Raw genomic sequence first — 16,970 nt, 5'->3', positions numbered from 1 at the left:
AGGGATCCATAAGTCTTCAAAATTCTAAGTGTGTACACAAGCAGGAAGGCTTAAAGATCACTATGCCAAAGTTCAGGAACCCTGGTGGAGCAGTGGGTAAGTGCTCAGCTACTAATCAAAAGGCCAGTGGTTTGAATCCACCAGCCATGGCACAGGAGAAAGATGTGGCAGTCTGCTGAAAAGACGTACAGCCTTGGAGGCCCTCTGGAGCACTCCACACTATCCTGTATAGTTGCTAGGAATCTGAATTGATTAAATGGCAACAGGTTTTGGTTTTGTTTTACTTTTTCAGTGCCGAGGTATGGGGTGTTAAAGGTTATGAAAAGAACCTTACTATGTAACCCATCTTGTTCAGTTTACAAATGAGGAAACTGAGGGGAGTTAGTTGATTTTCTCAAAGTCACAGTTGGTCTCAGAACCTGACTATCCTTGCTGGCTCATTGTCTTGCCACATCTATATCATGTGGTTTCCACTGTGCTCTGTAATCCCATTACCAGTTTTGAGGAATAAAAATAGAAGACAAAAAGTGATCTCAAACAGTTACTGAGAAACAGGAACTTCTTGTGTAGGTTGCGTTCTATCCTGCCGTCTCAGCTCCAGAGGCCAGGGCTGGGACACCAAGGCTTATTTATCGGAGACCTCCCTGAGGAGGTTTGAGTTGGATTGGACACAGTGGATTCCAGGCTGGATTTTTCTTCTATGGTCTCCCTCTTGTCCTCGGTCACCTTGAAAGTAAACAATCTTTAGGGCTCTTTGTGGTGAACTTTTGAGCTTCATCAACTTGAACCATCACCATCACCACTCCTTCCTCAGGACACTTGAATTTTATTGCTGACCATAGTAGATATGAATGGTGTTCCTAGAGATGTGCTGCAGACTTGTACATTGCACAATCCCTTTACCCAGCAGCCCTGGGGCCCAACTAACCTCGGAGCCTCTTCAGACTAGACAGGAGCTGGGGCTGGACCATGTCCTGGGGTCACAGTGACTTGAGTGGATACCCCTGCTGATGTGCCTCCCATGGTCTGAGTTGGACACACCACCATGCACAGCAGCCCCTCTAAATGCTTGCAATGGTGGGCTCTTGTGCTCAAAGCCACAGGAGAGGGGCCAGGATCACACTGACAATGAGGCAGATGAAGATTTTTTAAATGACTTCCAAGATTTTCCTAGTTTTCTAGTTATGACCCTTGATTTTTCTGTTAAGCAAACCAACAGTAAAGGGTGGGAGGGGGCCTTTGGCCAACTAAACAATGACAGGCAGGCTTAAGCAGGCTGTGAACAAGGACAGCCATGAACAGCAGGCCTAACTCTTGAGACACAGACATGAACATATTTAGAGCTGAAAACACAGACCTAGAGGTCGTGGGGACACAGGCATAACAGGGAAGGACACAGGCCACTGTCAGGATACACTAACACACATCCAAGGCCTGCTGACGTGACAGCCCTTCACCCCGGCCCCTTACTGCCCCCCGCCCCCTCCTCTGTCTGCCAGCTGCCAACAGGGCTCTGCCCTGTATCTGCCACACCTGTCACTGCTTGTCCTTGTCCGGGTGGGGGGTGGGGTACCAGCCCCTCCTCAACTGCCCAGCAGAGCAAGCAGTTAGTGGGGAGGGGAGGGAACATGGAGCGGGGGCCTGTGGTAGTGTCAGGGGCGGGGGCCCGAATCCAGGCACTGCTCGGCTGCCTGTTGAAGGTCCTGCTCTGGCTGGCCTCGGCCTTGCTGTACTTTGGAAGTGAACAGGCCGCTCACCTCCTGGGCAGTCCCTGCTTACGGCGCCTCTACCATGCCTGGCTAGCCGCAGTGGTCATCTTCGGACCCCTCCTCCAGTTCCATGTCAACTCTCGGACCATTTTCGCCAGCCACGGCAACTTCTTCAACATGTGAGTCCATTCAAGGCCAAGGGAGCCAGTTCCCTGTGTTCTGGGATCCCAGTGCCCTCTTCCAGGTTTCTGTCTTCTTGCCAGTCTGGACACTAAAAATAGGCTCGGAGGTTGAAGGGAAGGTCAGGGGAGGGGGAGAGAGCCAGTGTGGGTCCAGACTCAGGGTGGGAGAGGAAATATGGACCATAGAAAGCTAAGTGGTCTTGGAAGGAGACGATGTTTATAAATGGGTGGGGGTTGTGGAGGGCATGGGAAACAAAACCAGTCATGATGGGACACCAGATGTTAGGACTGGAGACAGAGTATAACTGGGAACACGGGCCATATTGGGGAAACAGGTCTAGGGGAATCTCAATAGCCTCCCTTCTCTACCCACAGAAAATTTGTGAATTCCGCATGGGGCTGGACATGCACTTTCCTCGGGGGATTTGTGTTGCTGGTGGTATTCCTGGCCACACGTCGAGTGGCGGTGACAGCCCGGCACCTGAGCCGGCTGGTGGTGGGAGCAGCGGTATGGCGGGGGGCTGGTAGGGCCTTCCTGCTCATTGAAGATCTGACAGGCTCCTGCTTTGAGCCTCTGCCCCAAGGACTGCTGCTCCATGAGCTGCCTGACCGCCGCAGCTGCCTGGCTGCCGGCCACCAGTGGCGGGGCTACACCGTATCCTCCCATACCTTCCTACTCACTTTCTGCTGCCTGCTTATGGCTGAGGAAGCAGCAGTGTTTGCCAAGTATCTGGCCCATGGGCTGCCTGCCGGTGCCCCCTTGCGTCTCGTCTTCCTGCTCAACGTGCTGCTGCTGGGCCTCTGGAACTTCTTGCTGCTCTGTACCGTCATCTACTTCCACCAATATACTCACAAGGTGGTAGGTGCTGCAGTAGGTACCTTTGCCTGGTACCTCACCTATGGAAGCTGGTATCATCAGGCCTGGTCCCCAGGAAGCCCAGGCCATGGGCTTTTCTCTCGCCCCCGCTCTAGTCGCAAGCATAACTGAAGAAATAAAGGCACACAAGGCCTGGCTTTGGCTCATCTCATCATTTGACTGGGGTCTGGAGAATATAGGAAGAGTAGGGAGATGGACTGGTAGGTAGCGGAGTGGAGTCCTCAGCTGTTCCTTGCTATACCACTGACCTTCAGTACTCTTCCTTTGTTTAATCTCCATCGGCCCTGCCATCCTTTCAGCCTATTCTTTGCAGATGTTAAGCTTTCTGGGGCTGTGATGGTGAGGAATGGTACTGTTAAGAAAGGTAACAATGCCCTTAGGTCATGGGCATCATTCTTGGCTGAGCTGGTGTTCCATGTCCGGTCTAGTTGCTTTCCCTGTCCCTTCCATTCAGTCTCCTCTCCCAACTCCTCATGGCCCTGCCCATCAGGACACGCCATTTAGGGGCCCTTCCTACCCTGTCTTCCTCACAGGAGGTCTGTGTATTCGTTTATTTTACAAATGTTTATTGAGCCAAGCATAGTTCCATACCATGTGGATAAGAAAGATTTCTGCTTTCTTGGGGTATGTGGGCTACTGGGGGGGGGACAAATGATAAATAGACACATAGTAAATGCTGTAGGATAAGCACAGGTCTGCAAGGTTAGTGGTTCAAACTCACCTGCTGCTCCTTGGAAACCCTATACAGGGTAGCTATGAGGCAGAACTGACTTGACAGCACTTAACAATAATAGCAAACACTTGTATTGTGCTAGTCTGTGCCAGGCACTGCTCTAAATAATTTATGTTCTTTATATACACAAATTTAATCCTCACAACAACAGCACTACTACTAAGTAGGTTTAGTTGTGTTCCCACTGTAGAGTAGGCGAAACTGAAGCATAGATGTTAAGTGATTTGTTCACAGCTAGAAAACAAGAGAGCCAGGATTATAAACCCAGACACTATCCAGTCTGTGGCCTAAATCAGAGGTCAGTAAACTACAGCCCACCTGTGGCCAGTTTTTGCCTGACCTACAAGCTAAGAATGGTTTTGACATTTTGAAATGGTAGAAAAGATCAAAAGAAGAAAAATACTTTGACACATGAAAATTACATGAAATTCTAATCTGAGTATCCACAAAGTTTTATTGAAACCCAGTCACACCCATTAATTTATGTATTGTCTGTGGCTGCTTCCCTACTACAAATGGAGAGTAGACTATACAACCCAGAAAGCCTGTGTAGCTCTTTACAGAAAAAAATTTTGCAGACCCCATGTCTCCAAAAATTAACCAGCTAATATCAGATAAAAGAGATCTGGTAGCATAGTGGTTACGAGTTGGGCTGCTAACCTCAAGGTCAGCTAGTTCGAAACTACCAGTGGTTCCTTGGGAGAAAGATGAGGCTTTCTGTTCCCGTAAAGATTTACAGCCTCAGAAACCCTATACAAGGTTGCTATGAGTCGAACTGACTCCACAGCACATAAACACCACATCAATATCAGATCAATGCCACAAAGAAATTAAAACAGGTTTGTAATAGACTGGGAGGCAGGTACTTTACAGTGATCCAGAATTGTCATTGAAAAGGTGACATTTGAGCTGTGAACCTAATGACACTGACAACAGGAACCAGCGGGAGGTATTTCAAGCAAAGGAATCAGTAAGATCAAAGTCTCTGCCATAGAAATGAACCTTTGGTGTTTGAAATACAAATCGAAAATCAAGATATTTGCAAGTATTATGAAGGAGAAAGCAATAGAAAGTGAAGTTGAAGAGACCTATGGGTCAGGTAAGCCCTTTGGATTTCATTCCAAGGTCAACAGGACGGTGCAAAGTGATTTTGTGGGGCATGATTCCACTGCTATGTGGAGAATGGGTTATGGAGGAATGATCCAGCAGAAAACCGATGAAGGCTTAGAACCAGATAGCTCCCATTTGAGTGTCTCTCCATGGTCAAGAGGCTGTTCCTGGAGCCAACTAAAAAAAAGATGTGAAAGGACCCGAAGTATGGCTTGTCACTATCCCAAGCAGAGCAGAGGATAAAAACCGGCGTCGTGACAGGAGCAGGGAGTCAGGGAAAACAGAAGTAGGGAGACGGGAATCGGAGGCAGACAGCGAAAAAGCAGAACGCGGGGCGTCTAGAGGCCGGAGCTGGAGAGGCCAGTAGGTCTGCATAGAGGGAGCTGTGAAGGCGGGCCTGGGGACTGGAAGGACAGCGGTGAGAAGGCTGGGTGTCGAAAAGAGCGCGGGAGTCCAGAGGAGGGGCTAGAGCGGGGAGGCGGGGCCGGACCGAGGGGGTCGGTGGAAACACCTCCCTCTGGCTGTAGAGGGCGCCGCGCCTCGGCAGCCTTCCTGTGCTTCTCCGCCCCGCCTCCTCCAGTACCTCTACTCCCCACAACCCAGGAAGGCTGTGCAGGCTGCTTTCACTTTCCCTTCTCGGTCCCCACTCTCGTTCCTCGCGCGGCGTAAGGCCCCCTCTCTGACCATGGCCACGCTCAGAGTCCGGCCTGAAGCCCAAGCTAAGGTGAGCGCAGCGGGTTCAAGGAAGGCTCTTTTAGAGAGGCGTGGCTCGGAGAGGTTGAGGGCATCTCTGCCTAATCTCCAGCCCCCGACACGAGTGGCGGTCGGTCGATTGAGGCTACGCTCCCTGAGCACCTGAGCCCACGGGAGACCGGCCAGGCTTGATAGCGAGGCGAGCCGAGGCGAGGCGAAGCGGCCGTGGTCCAGTGGGGTGAGGTGAAGCAGAGAACTAGCGTGGAGGGGAAGTCTGCTGGCCCGATGCTGGGCCACACACAAAGTGCGTGTGTGCGAGCGTGCCACCTCCTGGTCTCATCAGAGCCACAAATCCCACTGGACAGGGTACTGAGTTCCTGCCCCCATCGCAGGGGGCTTTCAAACATGCCCTCTTCAGGGCTACCTGAGGAATCTGTACCCACCCTACTCAGACTGGAATGTTCACACCTCCCTAACCCAGTCCCTTCAAGGGATCCACTACACTCTCCCCACAGAGATCCACTCTTCCACCACCCCGATCCACCCTACCCTTCCCCAGGTTATCGGCCCTACACAATCCTAAAGGAACTGCCTGCAAATGCATTGGGCTTATAGCCAGGTTTCTGAAAGGTTGCCTGTGCCCCACAGGTGGATGTGTTCCGTGAAGATCTGTGTACTAAGGTAAGACTTACCCAGCAGCACACCCCACGCCACCACCCCACGCCCGCCCCCAGCTCTCACTGTATAGTCCTCTCGTGCTGGGCAGAATAGGCCTTGTTTCACTGGTTAGGAAGGGCATTTGATTCTGACTTTTACTTCCCCTACTCCCACCTCACATGTAGACAGAGACCCTGCTTGGGAGCTACTTCCCCAAGAAAATTTCTGAGTTGGATGCATTTTTAAAGGTACTGAGATGGGGCAAGGCACTGGAATAAAGGGCAAGAGGGGAGTCTGGGGGGCCATGAAAATGAGGAGTGAGACGGACACCCTGTCTCTATCCTTCCTCACACCCTACACCAGGAGCCAGCTCTCAATGAAGCCAATCTGAGCAATCTGAAGGCTCCGTTGGATATCCCAGTGCCTGATCCAGTCAAGGAGAAAGAGAAAGAGGAGCGGAAGAAACAGCAAGAGGCAAGCTGGGGAGAGCTCAGAAGGGGCTGGGGGAAATCAACCTTAGTTCTGACTCCCATGAGCCCCTCTTTCCCTGCAGAAGGAAGACAAGGATGAAAAGAAGAAAGGGGAAGATGAAGACAAAGGTATACAAAACCACGATGTGAGAGGGACTGGAGTCCCACTCCCCAAGAGCTTCTTCCTAAAGATCCCTCTTCCTTCACCATTCACTCAGGCCCAGTCATTTGACTGACACTTAACCCAATCCCCAGGTCCTCCCTGTGGCCCAGTGAACTGCAATGAGAAAATTGTCAGCCTCATGCAGCGCCTGAAACCTGAGATCAAAGATGTCATTGAACAGCTCAACCTGGTGAGCCCTCCCACTTCCACACCCAGGCTTCAAGTTGAACCCTTTGTCCTCCTAGGTCCCTGCCAGCTAGGTCATGACACCTGCCAGGTGTTTGCAGGAAAAGACACAGCAAGTAAAACCAGAAGACCTGCCATATCTCCCATCTTCATGGAAATTGGGTGGGGGTGGCTGCCACTTCTCCTTTGCATTCTTTTGTCCCAGGTAACTACCTGGTTGCAGCTGCAGATACCTCGGATTGAGGACGGGAACAACTTTGGAGTGGCTGTCCAGGTGAGAGTGCTGCCCCATGCCCCTGCCTTCTCTTCCAGTCCATACTTCCTTCTACTTTCCCCTCTTCCTTTCTTTCCCCAGGAAAAGGTGTTTGAACTGATGACCAGCCTTAACACCAAGCTGGAAGGCTTTCACACCCAGATATCCAAGTGAGTGACCACTTACCCACACCCACATGCACAATTTGCTTTTGGTTTGGGGACAGAGGCTGGGATTCCTGCGGTCTTTTCCCACTCCACACATTTTTAATTCCCACAGGTATTTCTCTGAGCGGGGCGATGCAGTGACCAAAGCAGCCAAGCAACCCCATGTGGTAGGTGGCCCAAGGTGGGGTGCATGGAGGGATGGACACACTTGAACAAAGCCAAGCTGATTCTCAAGTTTCCCTCAGGGTGATTATCGGCAGCTGGTGCATGAGCTGGATGAGGCAGAGTACCGAGACATCCGACTGATGGTCATGGAGATCCGAAACACTTATGTGAGGAGGCCAGGGCAGGGCAGGGGTGGGCAAAGGCAGCTTTGCCAGGTCACCCACTCCCTGATTCTGCAGGCTGAGGGTGAAGGGTGACAAAGTGTGGCTTCTGTGCAAAGCTGGAAATGGGGCACACAGCTGCTGGCACCTGCAGCTGACTCCCATTCTTCCTGGCTCTGTAGGCTGTGCTGTATGACATCATCCTGAAGAACTTTGAAAAGCTCAAGAAGCCCAGGGGAGAAACAAAGGGAATGATCTATTGAGGACCTCCACTCTCATTCTGTGAGGGGTAAAGCAGAGCCCTCTTGTTTTTTATCGTGGACTCCAGACTTCCCCACTTTTCTCTTACCTTGCCATCCAGGCACAATAAATATAGTCATACCTATGCCCATCAGCTCAAGTCTCTTTATTGGATCTTGGCCCCACTGCCCCTGGCTCAGGCATTTCCATTAGTGGGACCAATCCACTGGATGATTTGGGTGTTCAGCTGCTGGTTGGTCCAGTCCTGTCGGATGTCATCAAGGTGAGAGTCAAAGTCCACAAGGTGCTGGTGGGCCCGGCCCTCCAGCAATGCTCCTACCATCTGCCGCGATGCTTCCCAGTCCCTCCACATCACTCTGAAATAGTAATCCCCATGGAAGTCAAATAGTGAGTGGGTGGGGGCCAAACAGAACTTGGCAGAGCTTAGGTCTAGGGAAGGACCTTTGGGGCAAGATACAGGGAACCCAGGAGCCTCGGACTTCGAAGAAGTAGTGAAGTTAATGGGACACTCACAAGTTCTTATCTTTGGGGGCCCAGCGGGGACCATGGTTCTCCAGGACAATGACTGGGGGCACACGAGGTTGAGGCACCAGTTTCTGATTATCCAGCTGGATGGACAAGGACAAGTAGGTGAGTTCCAAGGATCCTACAGCCTACTTTCTCTCCAACTCCCCCCACTCCTGAATCTCAAGGCTCACCATGATGAGTACTGCATCAGGAAAGAATTCTGCAATTCGCCCAGCAATTTTCAATGCCAGGGACCCAGGGCTGTGTAGAGGAAAGATTGTTGTTGTTGTTATGTGCCGTGGAGTCGGAACCAACTCATAGCGACCCTGTACAGGGTTTCCGAGGGTGTAAATCTTTACGGGAGTAGAAAGCCTCATCTTTCTCCCGCGGAGCAGCTGGTAGTTTCGAACTGCTGACCTTGCGGTTTACAGCCCGATTCGTAACCACTATGCTACCAGAGCTCCTTAGAGGAAAGATTAGAGGAATAAAAAGTTGACGAGGCAGACCCCATTCACCTGAGCTGGGCCTCCTAGGTCTCTCATAGATGTGGGTGCAGCTGTGGCTCTTCCCTGGAACTGGGCCTGTGGGGGAAGGGGCCCAGCTCTGCTTGATGTACAACTACTTGATGCCTAAATGCTGTGGGAAACAGACACTTGTTGGCTGGTTGGTGAGAGTGGAACTCAAAACTGAACATGCATGTGCTGAGCAAGATATTCCACTATAAAGAATTTACTATAGTCATTGGATGTTGTCTATCATAGCAAAATATTGGAAACCACCTTACCGTTTAATGTAAATAAATATATTACAAAAAATAATTACACCAAATAAATTAGAGATATCCATATTCATGTAATATACATCTTGGTATAGAGATGAAAAGATGTCAGATATTTACTAAGGGAAGAGGGGGTAAATTACAGAACACTGTATATGCATGGAGTCCTGGTGTAGCGCTGTGGGCTAATGCATCAGACTGCAAAGTCATTTGAACTGCAAGGTCAGTGGTTCAAGCTCACCAGCTGTTCCTTGGAAACCCTATACAGGGTCATTGTGGGTCAGAATCAACTCAACGGCACTTAACAACACAACATAGTTGTTCCTTGGTATGGGGCATTGGTTCTAGGACCCCTAACCATACCAAAACTCATAGATGTTAAAGCCCTTTATATAAAATGGTGTAACATTTGCACAATCTATGTACATCTTCCTTTATACTTTAAATTATCTCGAGGATCTTTAATACCTAATACAATGTAAATGCTATGTAAATAGTGCATAATGCTCCCTCTTAGCTTTGCAGAATTGCTTTGACTACTAACTGCTTCTCCCACCCCTCCCTCACCCCAATGTTTTTCATTCCTGGATTCAGATCCCCAGATACAAAGGGCCTACACAGCACGTATAACTTGATCCTTTTATATGACAGTATACATGGAGCTCTTGTAGCACAGTGGATTACAAACTGGGTTGCTAACCCCAAGGCAAGCAGTTCAAATCTACCAGTCATTCTGCAAAAGAAAGATGGAACTTTCTACTCCCATAAAGATTTACAACTTTGCAAACCCTATACAGGAGTCCTGGAGTGGCACTGTGGGTTAATGTGCCAGACTGCAAAGCTGTTTGAACTGCAAGGTCAGTGGTTCAAGCTCACCAGCTGCTCCTCGGAAACCCCATACAGGATCGCTACGGGTTGGAACCAACTCGAAGGCACTTAACAACAACAAACACTATATAGAGTCGCTATGAGTAGGGACCAACTCCATGGCACACAACCATCACCATAATATATATATATATATATATATGTGTGTGTGTGTGTGTGTGTATATGTGTGTGTGTGTGTGTATGAATTCCTTTTTATTAAGTTGCTGATTGGGGCACTCAATTGAAGTGTCAGTCTGTTCTTGTTGATACACAATTGTCCTCCCTTTTCCCAAGCTTCTGAGACCCTGATCCTAAGTTTTGTGGAAGGAAACATAGAAGCAATGAACTTGGTTCTCCTGACACCTCCCCCCCCCACCTCAACTCTTTGCCTTCTGCTTCTTGGCTACCCCACTCACCTCTGGTCCGTCAGAGCTGCATTGGCATGGTAGTACCCAGCCACCACCAGACCGCCCTGTGCGCCCCACACATCCACCTGCCATGGGAAAAGGGCCGTCAGTAACTAAATCATGCTGCTGACCCTGTGGGTGCACACTATCATCAAGGAGCTAGGGAATGGGCTTGGACTAGGAGTTTTAGGGACAGTCGCATTAGTTGGTGGGCGTCCAGCGGCGGCACCTGGTTGAGGGCGACCTCCAGCATGACAGACAGGGCCAGGTGGCTGTGAAATAGGGGCACACAATCGGTGAGGCACAGACATTCACCAGACCGCTGCGACGGTGCCAGCAACAGCCCGTTGACAGCAGCGTGTGGGTACCGAGCGGCGTGCAGGCACATCTTCACATAGGCCCGGGCGGAAATCTCCACCTCCCTCATGGCGAGAGGGCCTGCCCAGGTACGGAAAAAAGCACGGTTACTGCCGGTCCCCAGCCACCCCGCCAAACCCCCAGTTTGAGACCGCACAGCTCCCTCCACATCTCAGTGCCCTCCTTAACTACCTACTGCCCCACCTACGTTCTCCCTCACTTAGGTTCGGCGATGAGGCTGATAAATCTCGAAGGCAGCCGGCAGGCTCCGGGGGACCTCAGCTCCGGTACCCACCCCTGGCCCGGCCTAAAATGAAATCCCGATTGCATTCTGCAGTGCTGAGCTCCGCCTTCCCCCGCCCCCAGCTGCAGACGCGGATCTCTGCGTCTCGCGGGGACCTAAACTGTTCCAAGCCGACTGCCTTCTGGAGTCCCGCCCCTGTGATGTTCTTTGATAGGCCTAGAGGTTCTCACTTTACCAATCAGCGGTCTTCTCCCCACCAACTGGAACGAGTTCATAATTGTTAACTAAGAATTGTCCGCATGCTTATTGGCTAAACTATGAGAACAAATCTGTTTTGGAAGTACTGCCAGAATGTTCCTTGGAAGTGATGGCGAGACTTCGTCTCAATAGCTTGGACATGTTATCAGGTAGGACGAGACCCTGGAGAACATTATACTTGGTAAAGGAATTATTAAGTGCCATCAAGTCTGTTCTGACTCAGAGTTCCTGTATAGTTTCCGAAGAGCGGCTGGTGGGTTTGAAACACAGACCTTGCAGTTCGCGGTCCAGTAATACTCAAGAAATGGATTGATACAGCGGCAACAACAATGGGTTCAAACATGGTAAAGTTTTGTGAGGATGGAGTAGGAATGGCAGTTTCATTCTGTTGTTCATAGGATCGCTGAGTAGGAACTAACTGATGACCTAACAAACCTGATTTCTGTTGATTGCAAAATGGTTTTGTCTTTTACCTTTGCTGCCCGCCCCCACAAGCCCAGTAAAACCAATCCGGTGTACCATGAAGCCAGCTCAAGGTTCCCCGAAGCAGCACTCATCATACGTGGGGATACGCAGCAGATCACCTTGATCCTCCTGTTTTTGGAATGAGCTGATCTGTACTCCAAATGGACTCTTGTCACTTAAGAGCTATTATCTTCGCGACTACAGGCTATCTGGTCCTTAATTTCCTTAATGTAATATCTGTTGCCCATGGTACTTTTAAGGATTAAATGAGTCGTGCTTTAAGGATTAACGAGCTCTGGTAGCCTAGTCAGGCTGCTGATCTCAAGGTCAGCACTTCAAAACTACCAGCGGTTCCATGGGGAAAAGATGAGGCTTTCTGCTCCCCTAAAGATTACGCCATGAGTCAGAACCGACTCCAGGACACATAACCATCACCATCACTTTAAGGATTAAATGAGATATATGGGGGACGAGGTTCCAAACTATCAAGTGTATAGATGCAACAGTAACCCATATTTTAAAAACCAGGTAAAGTCCTTGAATTACTGAACAATCCCATGGAGTTTATAGCAAAGACCAGAGTAGAGAAACCCTTGCCTCTACTATATGAACAGGGCCGAATCTTGAAAGGCAGAGATAAATACAATTAGCTAATGAATGGGGGAAAAAGCACCAAAAGAAAAACCCTACAGACCCATCCTTTCTATGGTAAAAATTCCTGTGGTGTAATTTCCTGTACCACAATGCCTTGGGAACATTTTCCCCAGTTCTAACGCTTAAGAAGGAGGGGTCCAGCCACTCATCCATAATTCTTCCAGTGAAACCTTGATCTTTCTTCCAGGCTTGCTATATTCTTTGATGAGACCAATTCCTTCCTTCATTCCCTGACCTCAGCCACAGGAACTTTCCCCTGTCTGTCCAAACCCTGATTATTCCTCTAAGGGTTTTGTCCAAATGTCACCTCTTTCATGAAGCATGGATGGAAATAATCTTGTGAAATTCCAGAAAGCAGGTAATCTGCATGGCTATTATGGCATGTAGCAGGTCTGTCCTGTTCTATAGGATGAGCATTTAATTCAAGTTCATCTTCCTGGTTCCTCTTCCCTCTATCATGTACATATACAGTGCTTAGACACAGGTGGCCCTCAGGAAGTGCTTTCTGAATGAATGACACACACCAGAAATAATCGACACTGAGTACAGGTCATTTATTCCCTTCTAGTCCTGGGTTCAGTACATAGATGGCTTCTCTTCACCCTTTGGATTGACAATTTTCTCCAGGTTGCTGCTGATGATATGATAAAGTTCAGCCTGGGGAGAAAGCCGGAGGGATAACAGTGAGGTTCTCACCCTTCCCCATTGCCCACCCCACCTGCCTCCCTTAAGAGCTTACTCTTCACTCACATAGAAGGTCCTCAGGTCCAGCACCATGGCCCTAAGATCCCTATAGGCCGCCTCATCTCGCTCATGCACCAGGGCCCGGTAATCCATCTGGGAAGTAGGAGGCAAAATTGAGTCAGTCCCGTAGAAGGTTGGCTTTCTCATACAGGGAATAGGTAACTTGAAGGTAACTCCCTTCTCAGCACCAAGAAAGAAGACCCCACAAGATCAAGCAGAGAAAAGGATCAAAGCATTTGAAGTCAAAATCAGCTCTTCTAGAGAATGTTTCTGGCTTACTGGTTTCTGCATTGGGACGATCATAAGCAAAACAAAGAGAACCACTGTCCCCTTCTCACCTCCAACCAGCCTCATCTAAAAGACTGAATGAAAATGGAACATCGACTCACCACATGGGTCTCCTTGGAGGCCTTGGCCACTGCGTCACCGCGTTCTGAGAAGTACCTGCCAATGCAAGGGAAGAAATCCTAGGATTGGACATTCATGGACCTTAGACCCTCCCCAAAGCCAAATGGGACTGGCCAGTCTTAAGACTCCCAAAGACATGTTCCTGTAACTCCCAGCTGTCCTCACTTGGAAATGGTTGTCTGGAAGGCTTCCACTTTGGTCTTGACTGCATTCACTCTCTCCAGCACTTTCTCCTGTTATGTCAAAAGATGTGGGAGACAGAGAAAACACCTCATTTCCTTACTCCTTCACCAAGCGTCTCTCTTTTCCCCTAACTCATGTCCAGATCCAGTCCCTCACTCTCCAAGACTCTCCCCACTCTCAGTGCCCTCACTCACCCTTATCTTACCTGGATTGCCACCCCAAAATCATTTCCATCCTCAATCTTGGGGATTAGATGCTGGATCCATGTGATCACCTATGTTAAGAAGTATCATGCTGAAACCCTTCAACAAACCTACTTCTACTTTCTAAAAAAAACAAAAACAAAAGCTCACTGCCATCAAGCCAATTCCAACTAATAGCTAGGGCTTCTGTGGCCGTAAACACTCATCTTTCTCCCTTGAAGTTCAAACTGCCAACCCTGTAGTTAGCAGTCCAGTGCTTATGCTACAGCTCTACCAGGGCTCCTTTACTTTCTAATAGCTTGACTTTCTAATTGTTGTTAACTACCATCAAGTTGGAGTCCTGGTGTGGCGCTGTAGGATAAACACAGACCAATAGGTCGGTTTGAACCATCAGGTTGACCGTTCAAACTCACCAGCTACTTTTTGGAAACACTATACTGGGTCACTATGAGTCAGAATCGACTGGATGGCACTTAACAACAACTGTCGAGTCAGTTCCAACTCATAGTGTCCCTGAGTATAGAGCTTCCAAGGAGTGGCTGATGGGTTTGAACCACCAACCTTTTGGTTAGCAGTTCAGTGCTTATCTTACAGCTATATTTAACTGAGTATTTACTATGTGCCAAATACTATGCTCTGTATTATTTACCTCAACCAATCCTCACAAAAGTCTTTCAAGATATACATTTACTACACCCACCTAAGGAGTCTTGATGTGGCACTGTAGGATAAGCACTGGACTGCTAATCACCCACTATCAGCCACTTCATGGGAGAAAGATGAGGCTTTCTGCTCTATAAAGATTTACAGCGACAGAAATCCTATACAGGGTCACTATTAGTTGTAACCAACTTAATGCACTAATACCACCAGCACCCACGTAACAGATCAGACAAGTGAGTCATAGAGAGTCTAACTGACTTACTCAAGGTAACCAGCTAGGTAAGTGATAATTAATCTGTCTCCCACTGTGGCCCAAGTGCTTAAACCATGCATTGTATAATACCACCTCCACTGTACACCTGGTACAGCAGTAGGTTCTGAGATTAGAGGAGGATACAGCACAGTCTGACTTGAGGGCATTATTTTGATACCAGAGGTCTAGCAGAATGAAAAGGAGAACAAAGGTCATCTAAATCCAAGGCCCTGAAAGAAGCTTTCTGGTTTTGGACTAGGTCCTAAAGGACCTGAGTCTCTGAAGGCGGTCAGGGTGTGGCCTTGCTTATCTTCTCTTTCCTCTTCCTCCAAATCCCAGACTTACCAGAATGCATTTCTCTTTTAGAGTCCAGACTTCGGGTTTAACTAGGGCAAGCAGGGCCAGCACCTTCTCATTTCCAGGGAGAAAGCCACATTTCGGGGCTGTGAGAAAGAAGAGATTCAGGCCTCTTCTCAACCAGCAGTCAATATGCCATTTCCCCTTCCCCAGCTATCCCCTACCCCCTTACCTTCTTTCTTCTCCTGCTTATCTGTTTCCATCTAAGGCAAAATGGAGAAAAATAACATTAGAAACATTATGGAAGTTGGAGGGCCACATCTTTATTGTGTTTATACTCCAAGCCCTGCATCACGAGTGCCTTACCTCATCATCCTTGGGTGGGGGGTCTGGGATAGGGATATCCAGCGGGGCCCGGAGGGACGTCAGGTCAGCTACATTGAAGGAGTCCTCCTGCACAGAGTTTACTATCAAGGGCTGCTCCCTGTCTTCCTAAGTGACAGCCTTCCCTCCACTCATCCCACCCATGCTTGCCTCCCAACCTAGGCTCATGCCTCACACCATCCTAATGCTCCTATCCACCACTCAGAACTGTTCTCTGGACGCTGAGCCCAGTCATTAGCTACAGAGGGGAAGACAGGTCATAGGATGCAGCATAAAGGGCCCACACTACTCACTTTCAAAAGCTGGTTCAGGTATACGATCTTCTGTGGCAAGAATCTGGAGAGGAATTCCTCAGCCTGTAGGTTACATGGCAAGGGAATTACAGAAGATGTTCAACAAGACTAAGAAGGGGAGCTGAAAGGGCCCTTGGAGATCATTGAATTTAAGACTTACAAATGAGGAAACGAAGCTCTGAAACGTAAAGGAAAGGGACTTGCCCAAGCTGGTAAGTGGCAGAACAACGGTGGTTGTTGTTACGTGCCGTGAAGTTGGTTCCGACTCATAGTGACCCTGTACAGGGTTTCTGAGGCTATAAATCTTTAAGGGAGCAGAAAGCCTCATCTTTCTCCCATGGAACAGCTGGTAGTTTCGAATTGCTGTGCTAAAGGTTAGGACTGTGGTATTCCAGCTTTGGGGCCATGGCTTTTCCCTCCACGACAAAAGAGGGGAGGAAAATTTGCAGAAGGAGAGTAGAGTTTTCAGAGGGGAGAGAGGTTAAAGGCAGAAGTCAATCATTGGGAGTTCACTCTGTGAAGGCTTCACACTGAAGTAGGCCTTTGTAGGGTGGGTTTGGGAGTCACTCTGAGAGGCTGTGACCGTGAAGTAAGTATTGGTCTAAGTTTATGAGTCGTATCTCTTGAGTCTAAAGAGACTTACCTCCTGGAAGAGATTTTGCCTGAAGACATCCACCTGGACAGAGAGCAGTACCCGGATATTGGTTAAGGGTCTGTTGCCAAGAGTAAGATCCCACCTCCCAACAGGGTGCCTTCCAAGTGTAACTCAGGCCTTTCCCACCAGCGGCCAGTTTTCCCTGGGAGTCCCTGGTTCACTGTAGCCTGGCCAAAAGGCAGGAATCTGAAACTCCCCACACAGAAGTGAAAGCAAGGAAAGCCCAGAGCTGGAGATTTCTGATGGCCTTGGTCCGCTGGAGCACCCAGCTTTGCCTCCATTCAGGTGGGCTCCCTGGTCCCTTCCTGGCCTTCCTGGTCCCCCTTTACCTGTTTACGGGCCTCCCCGCTCAGGCGCACCCCACAAGGCTTAGCCATGCTCCTACAGTAGTATGGTCTTTGGTCTCCGCCTGGGCTTTCGCTTTCACTCCCCAAGTCCAGCCCCGCCCCCTGGCAGACGGCAAACCGGAGGGAGCTCCTCAGCCATTCCCCGCCAGAAGAGGATAGGGAGGCGGTGCAGAAACCTGATATGTTCGAGGAGGGGCTTGGGCGAGTGAGACTG

The 16,970-nt window shown here is 49.4% G+C and overlaps 4 protein-coding genes across 7 annotated transcripts; 2 read left to right on the top strand and 2 right to left on the bottom strand.

Moving 5' to 3' along the window:
* Positions 1-1,532: 1,532 nt before the first annotated feature.
* On the top strand, positions 1,533-2,905 carry FITM1 (fat storage-inducing transmembrane protein 1). Its single transcript, XM_006835410.1, has 2 exons — positions 1,533-1,888; positions 2,267-2,905. The coding sequence occupies exons 1-2, from the start codon at positions 1,629-1,631 to the stop codon at positions 2,877-2,879; spliced, it is 873 nt and encodes a 290-aa protein (XP_006835473.1). The 5' UTR covers positions 1,533-1,628; the 3' UTR covers positions 2,880-2,905.
* A 2,329-nt stretch (positions 2,906-5,234) lies between these two features.
* On the top strand, positions 5,235-7,920 carry PSME1 (proteasome (prosome, macropain) activator subunit 1 (PA28 alpha)). 4 transcript variants are annotated; one of them, XM_006835406.1, is made up of 11 exons: positions 5,235-5,335; positions 5,953-5,985; positions 6,147-6,209; positions 6,325-6,435; positions 6,515-6,560; positions 6,687-6,784; positions 6,986-7,054; positions 7,136-7,203; positions 7,313-7,367; positions 7,446-7,532; positions 7,709-7,920. In XM_006835406.1, the coding sequence occupies exons 1-11, from the start codon at positions 5,297-5,299 to the stop codon at positions 7,787-7,789; spliced, it is 750 nt and encodes a 249-aa protein (XP_006835469.1). In that variant the 5' UTR covers positions 5,235-5,296; the 3' UTR covers positions 7,790-7,920. The 4 variants fall into 4 exon arrangements, with proteins under 4 accessions (XP_006835469.1, XP_006835470.1, XP_006835471.1 ...); XM_006835407.1 differs by having other exon boundaries at positions 5,297-5,335; positions 7,175-7,203; XM_006835408.1 differs by having other exon boundaries at positions 5,297-5,335; positions 7,446-7,540.
* EMC9 (ER membrane protein complex subunit 9) lies at positions 7,918-10,780 on the bottom strand. The gene is made up of 5 exons (XM_006835409.1): positions 10,578-10,780; positions 10,358-10,434; positions 8,486-8,555; positions 8,301-8,395; positions 7,918-8,143 (listed from the first exon to the last, which is right to left on the bottom strand). Exons 1-5 carry the CDS (start codon positions 10,773-10,775, stop codon positions 7,963-7,965), a joined length of 621 nt encoding a protein of 206 aa, XP_006835472.1. The 5' UTR covers positions 10,776-10,780; the 3' UTR covers positions 7,918-7,962.
* Positions 10,781-12,870: 2,090 nt separating this feature from the next.
* Positions 12,871-16,852, bottom strand: PSME2 (proteasome (prosome, macropain) activator subunit 2 (PA28 beta)). The gene is made up of 11 exons (XM_006835404.1): positions 16,739-16,852; positions 16,398-16,430; positions 15,755-15,817; positions 15,444-15,530; positions 15,310-15,340; positions 15,126-15,223; positions 13,867-13,935; positions 13,644-13,711; positions 13,460-13,514; positions 13,077-13,163; positions 12,871-12,983 (listed from the first exon to the last, which is right to left on the bottom strand). The coding sequence occupies exons 1-11, from the start codon at positions 16,784-16,786 to the stop codon at positions 12,903-12,905; spliced, it is 720 nt and encodes a 239-aa protein (XP_006835467.1). The 5' UTR covers positions 16,787-16,852; the 3' UTR covers positions 12,871-12,902.
* Between the last annotated feature and the right edge of the window lie 118 nt (positions 16,853-16,970).

Source organism: Chrysochloris asiatica, unplaced genomic scaffold (assembly GCF_000296735.1).
Source record: "Chrysochloris asiatica unplaced genomic scaffold, ChrAsi1.0 scaffold00017, whole genome shotgun sequence".
In the NCBI taxonomy this organism is placed as follows: domain Eukaryota; kingdom Metazoa; phylum Chordata; class Mammalia; order Afrosoricida; family Chrysochloridae; genus Chrysochloris; species Chrysochloris asiatica.
The sequence above is the reverse complement of the archived record's forward strand: the minus strand, read 5'-3'. Positions and strand labels throughout refer to the sequence as shown.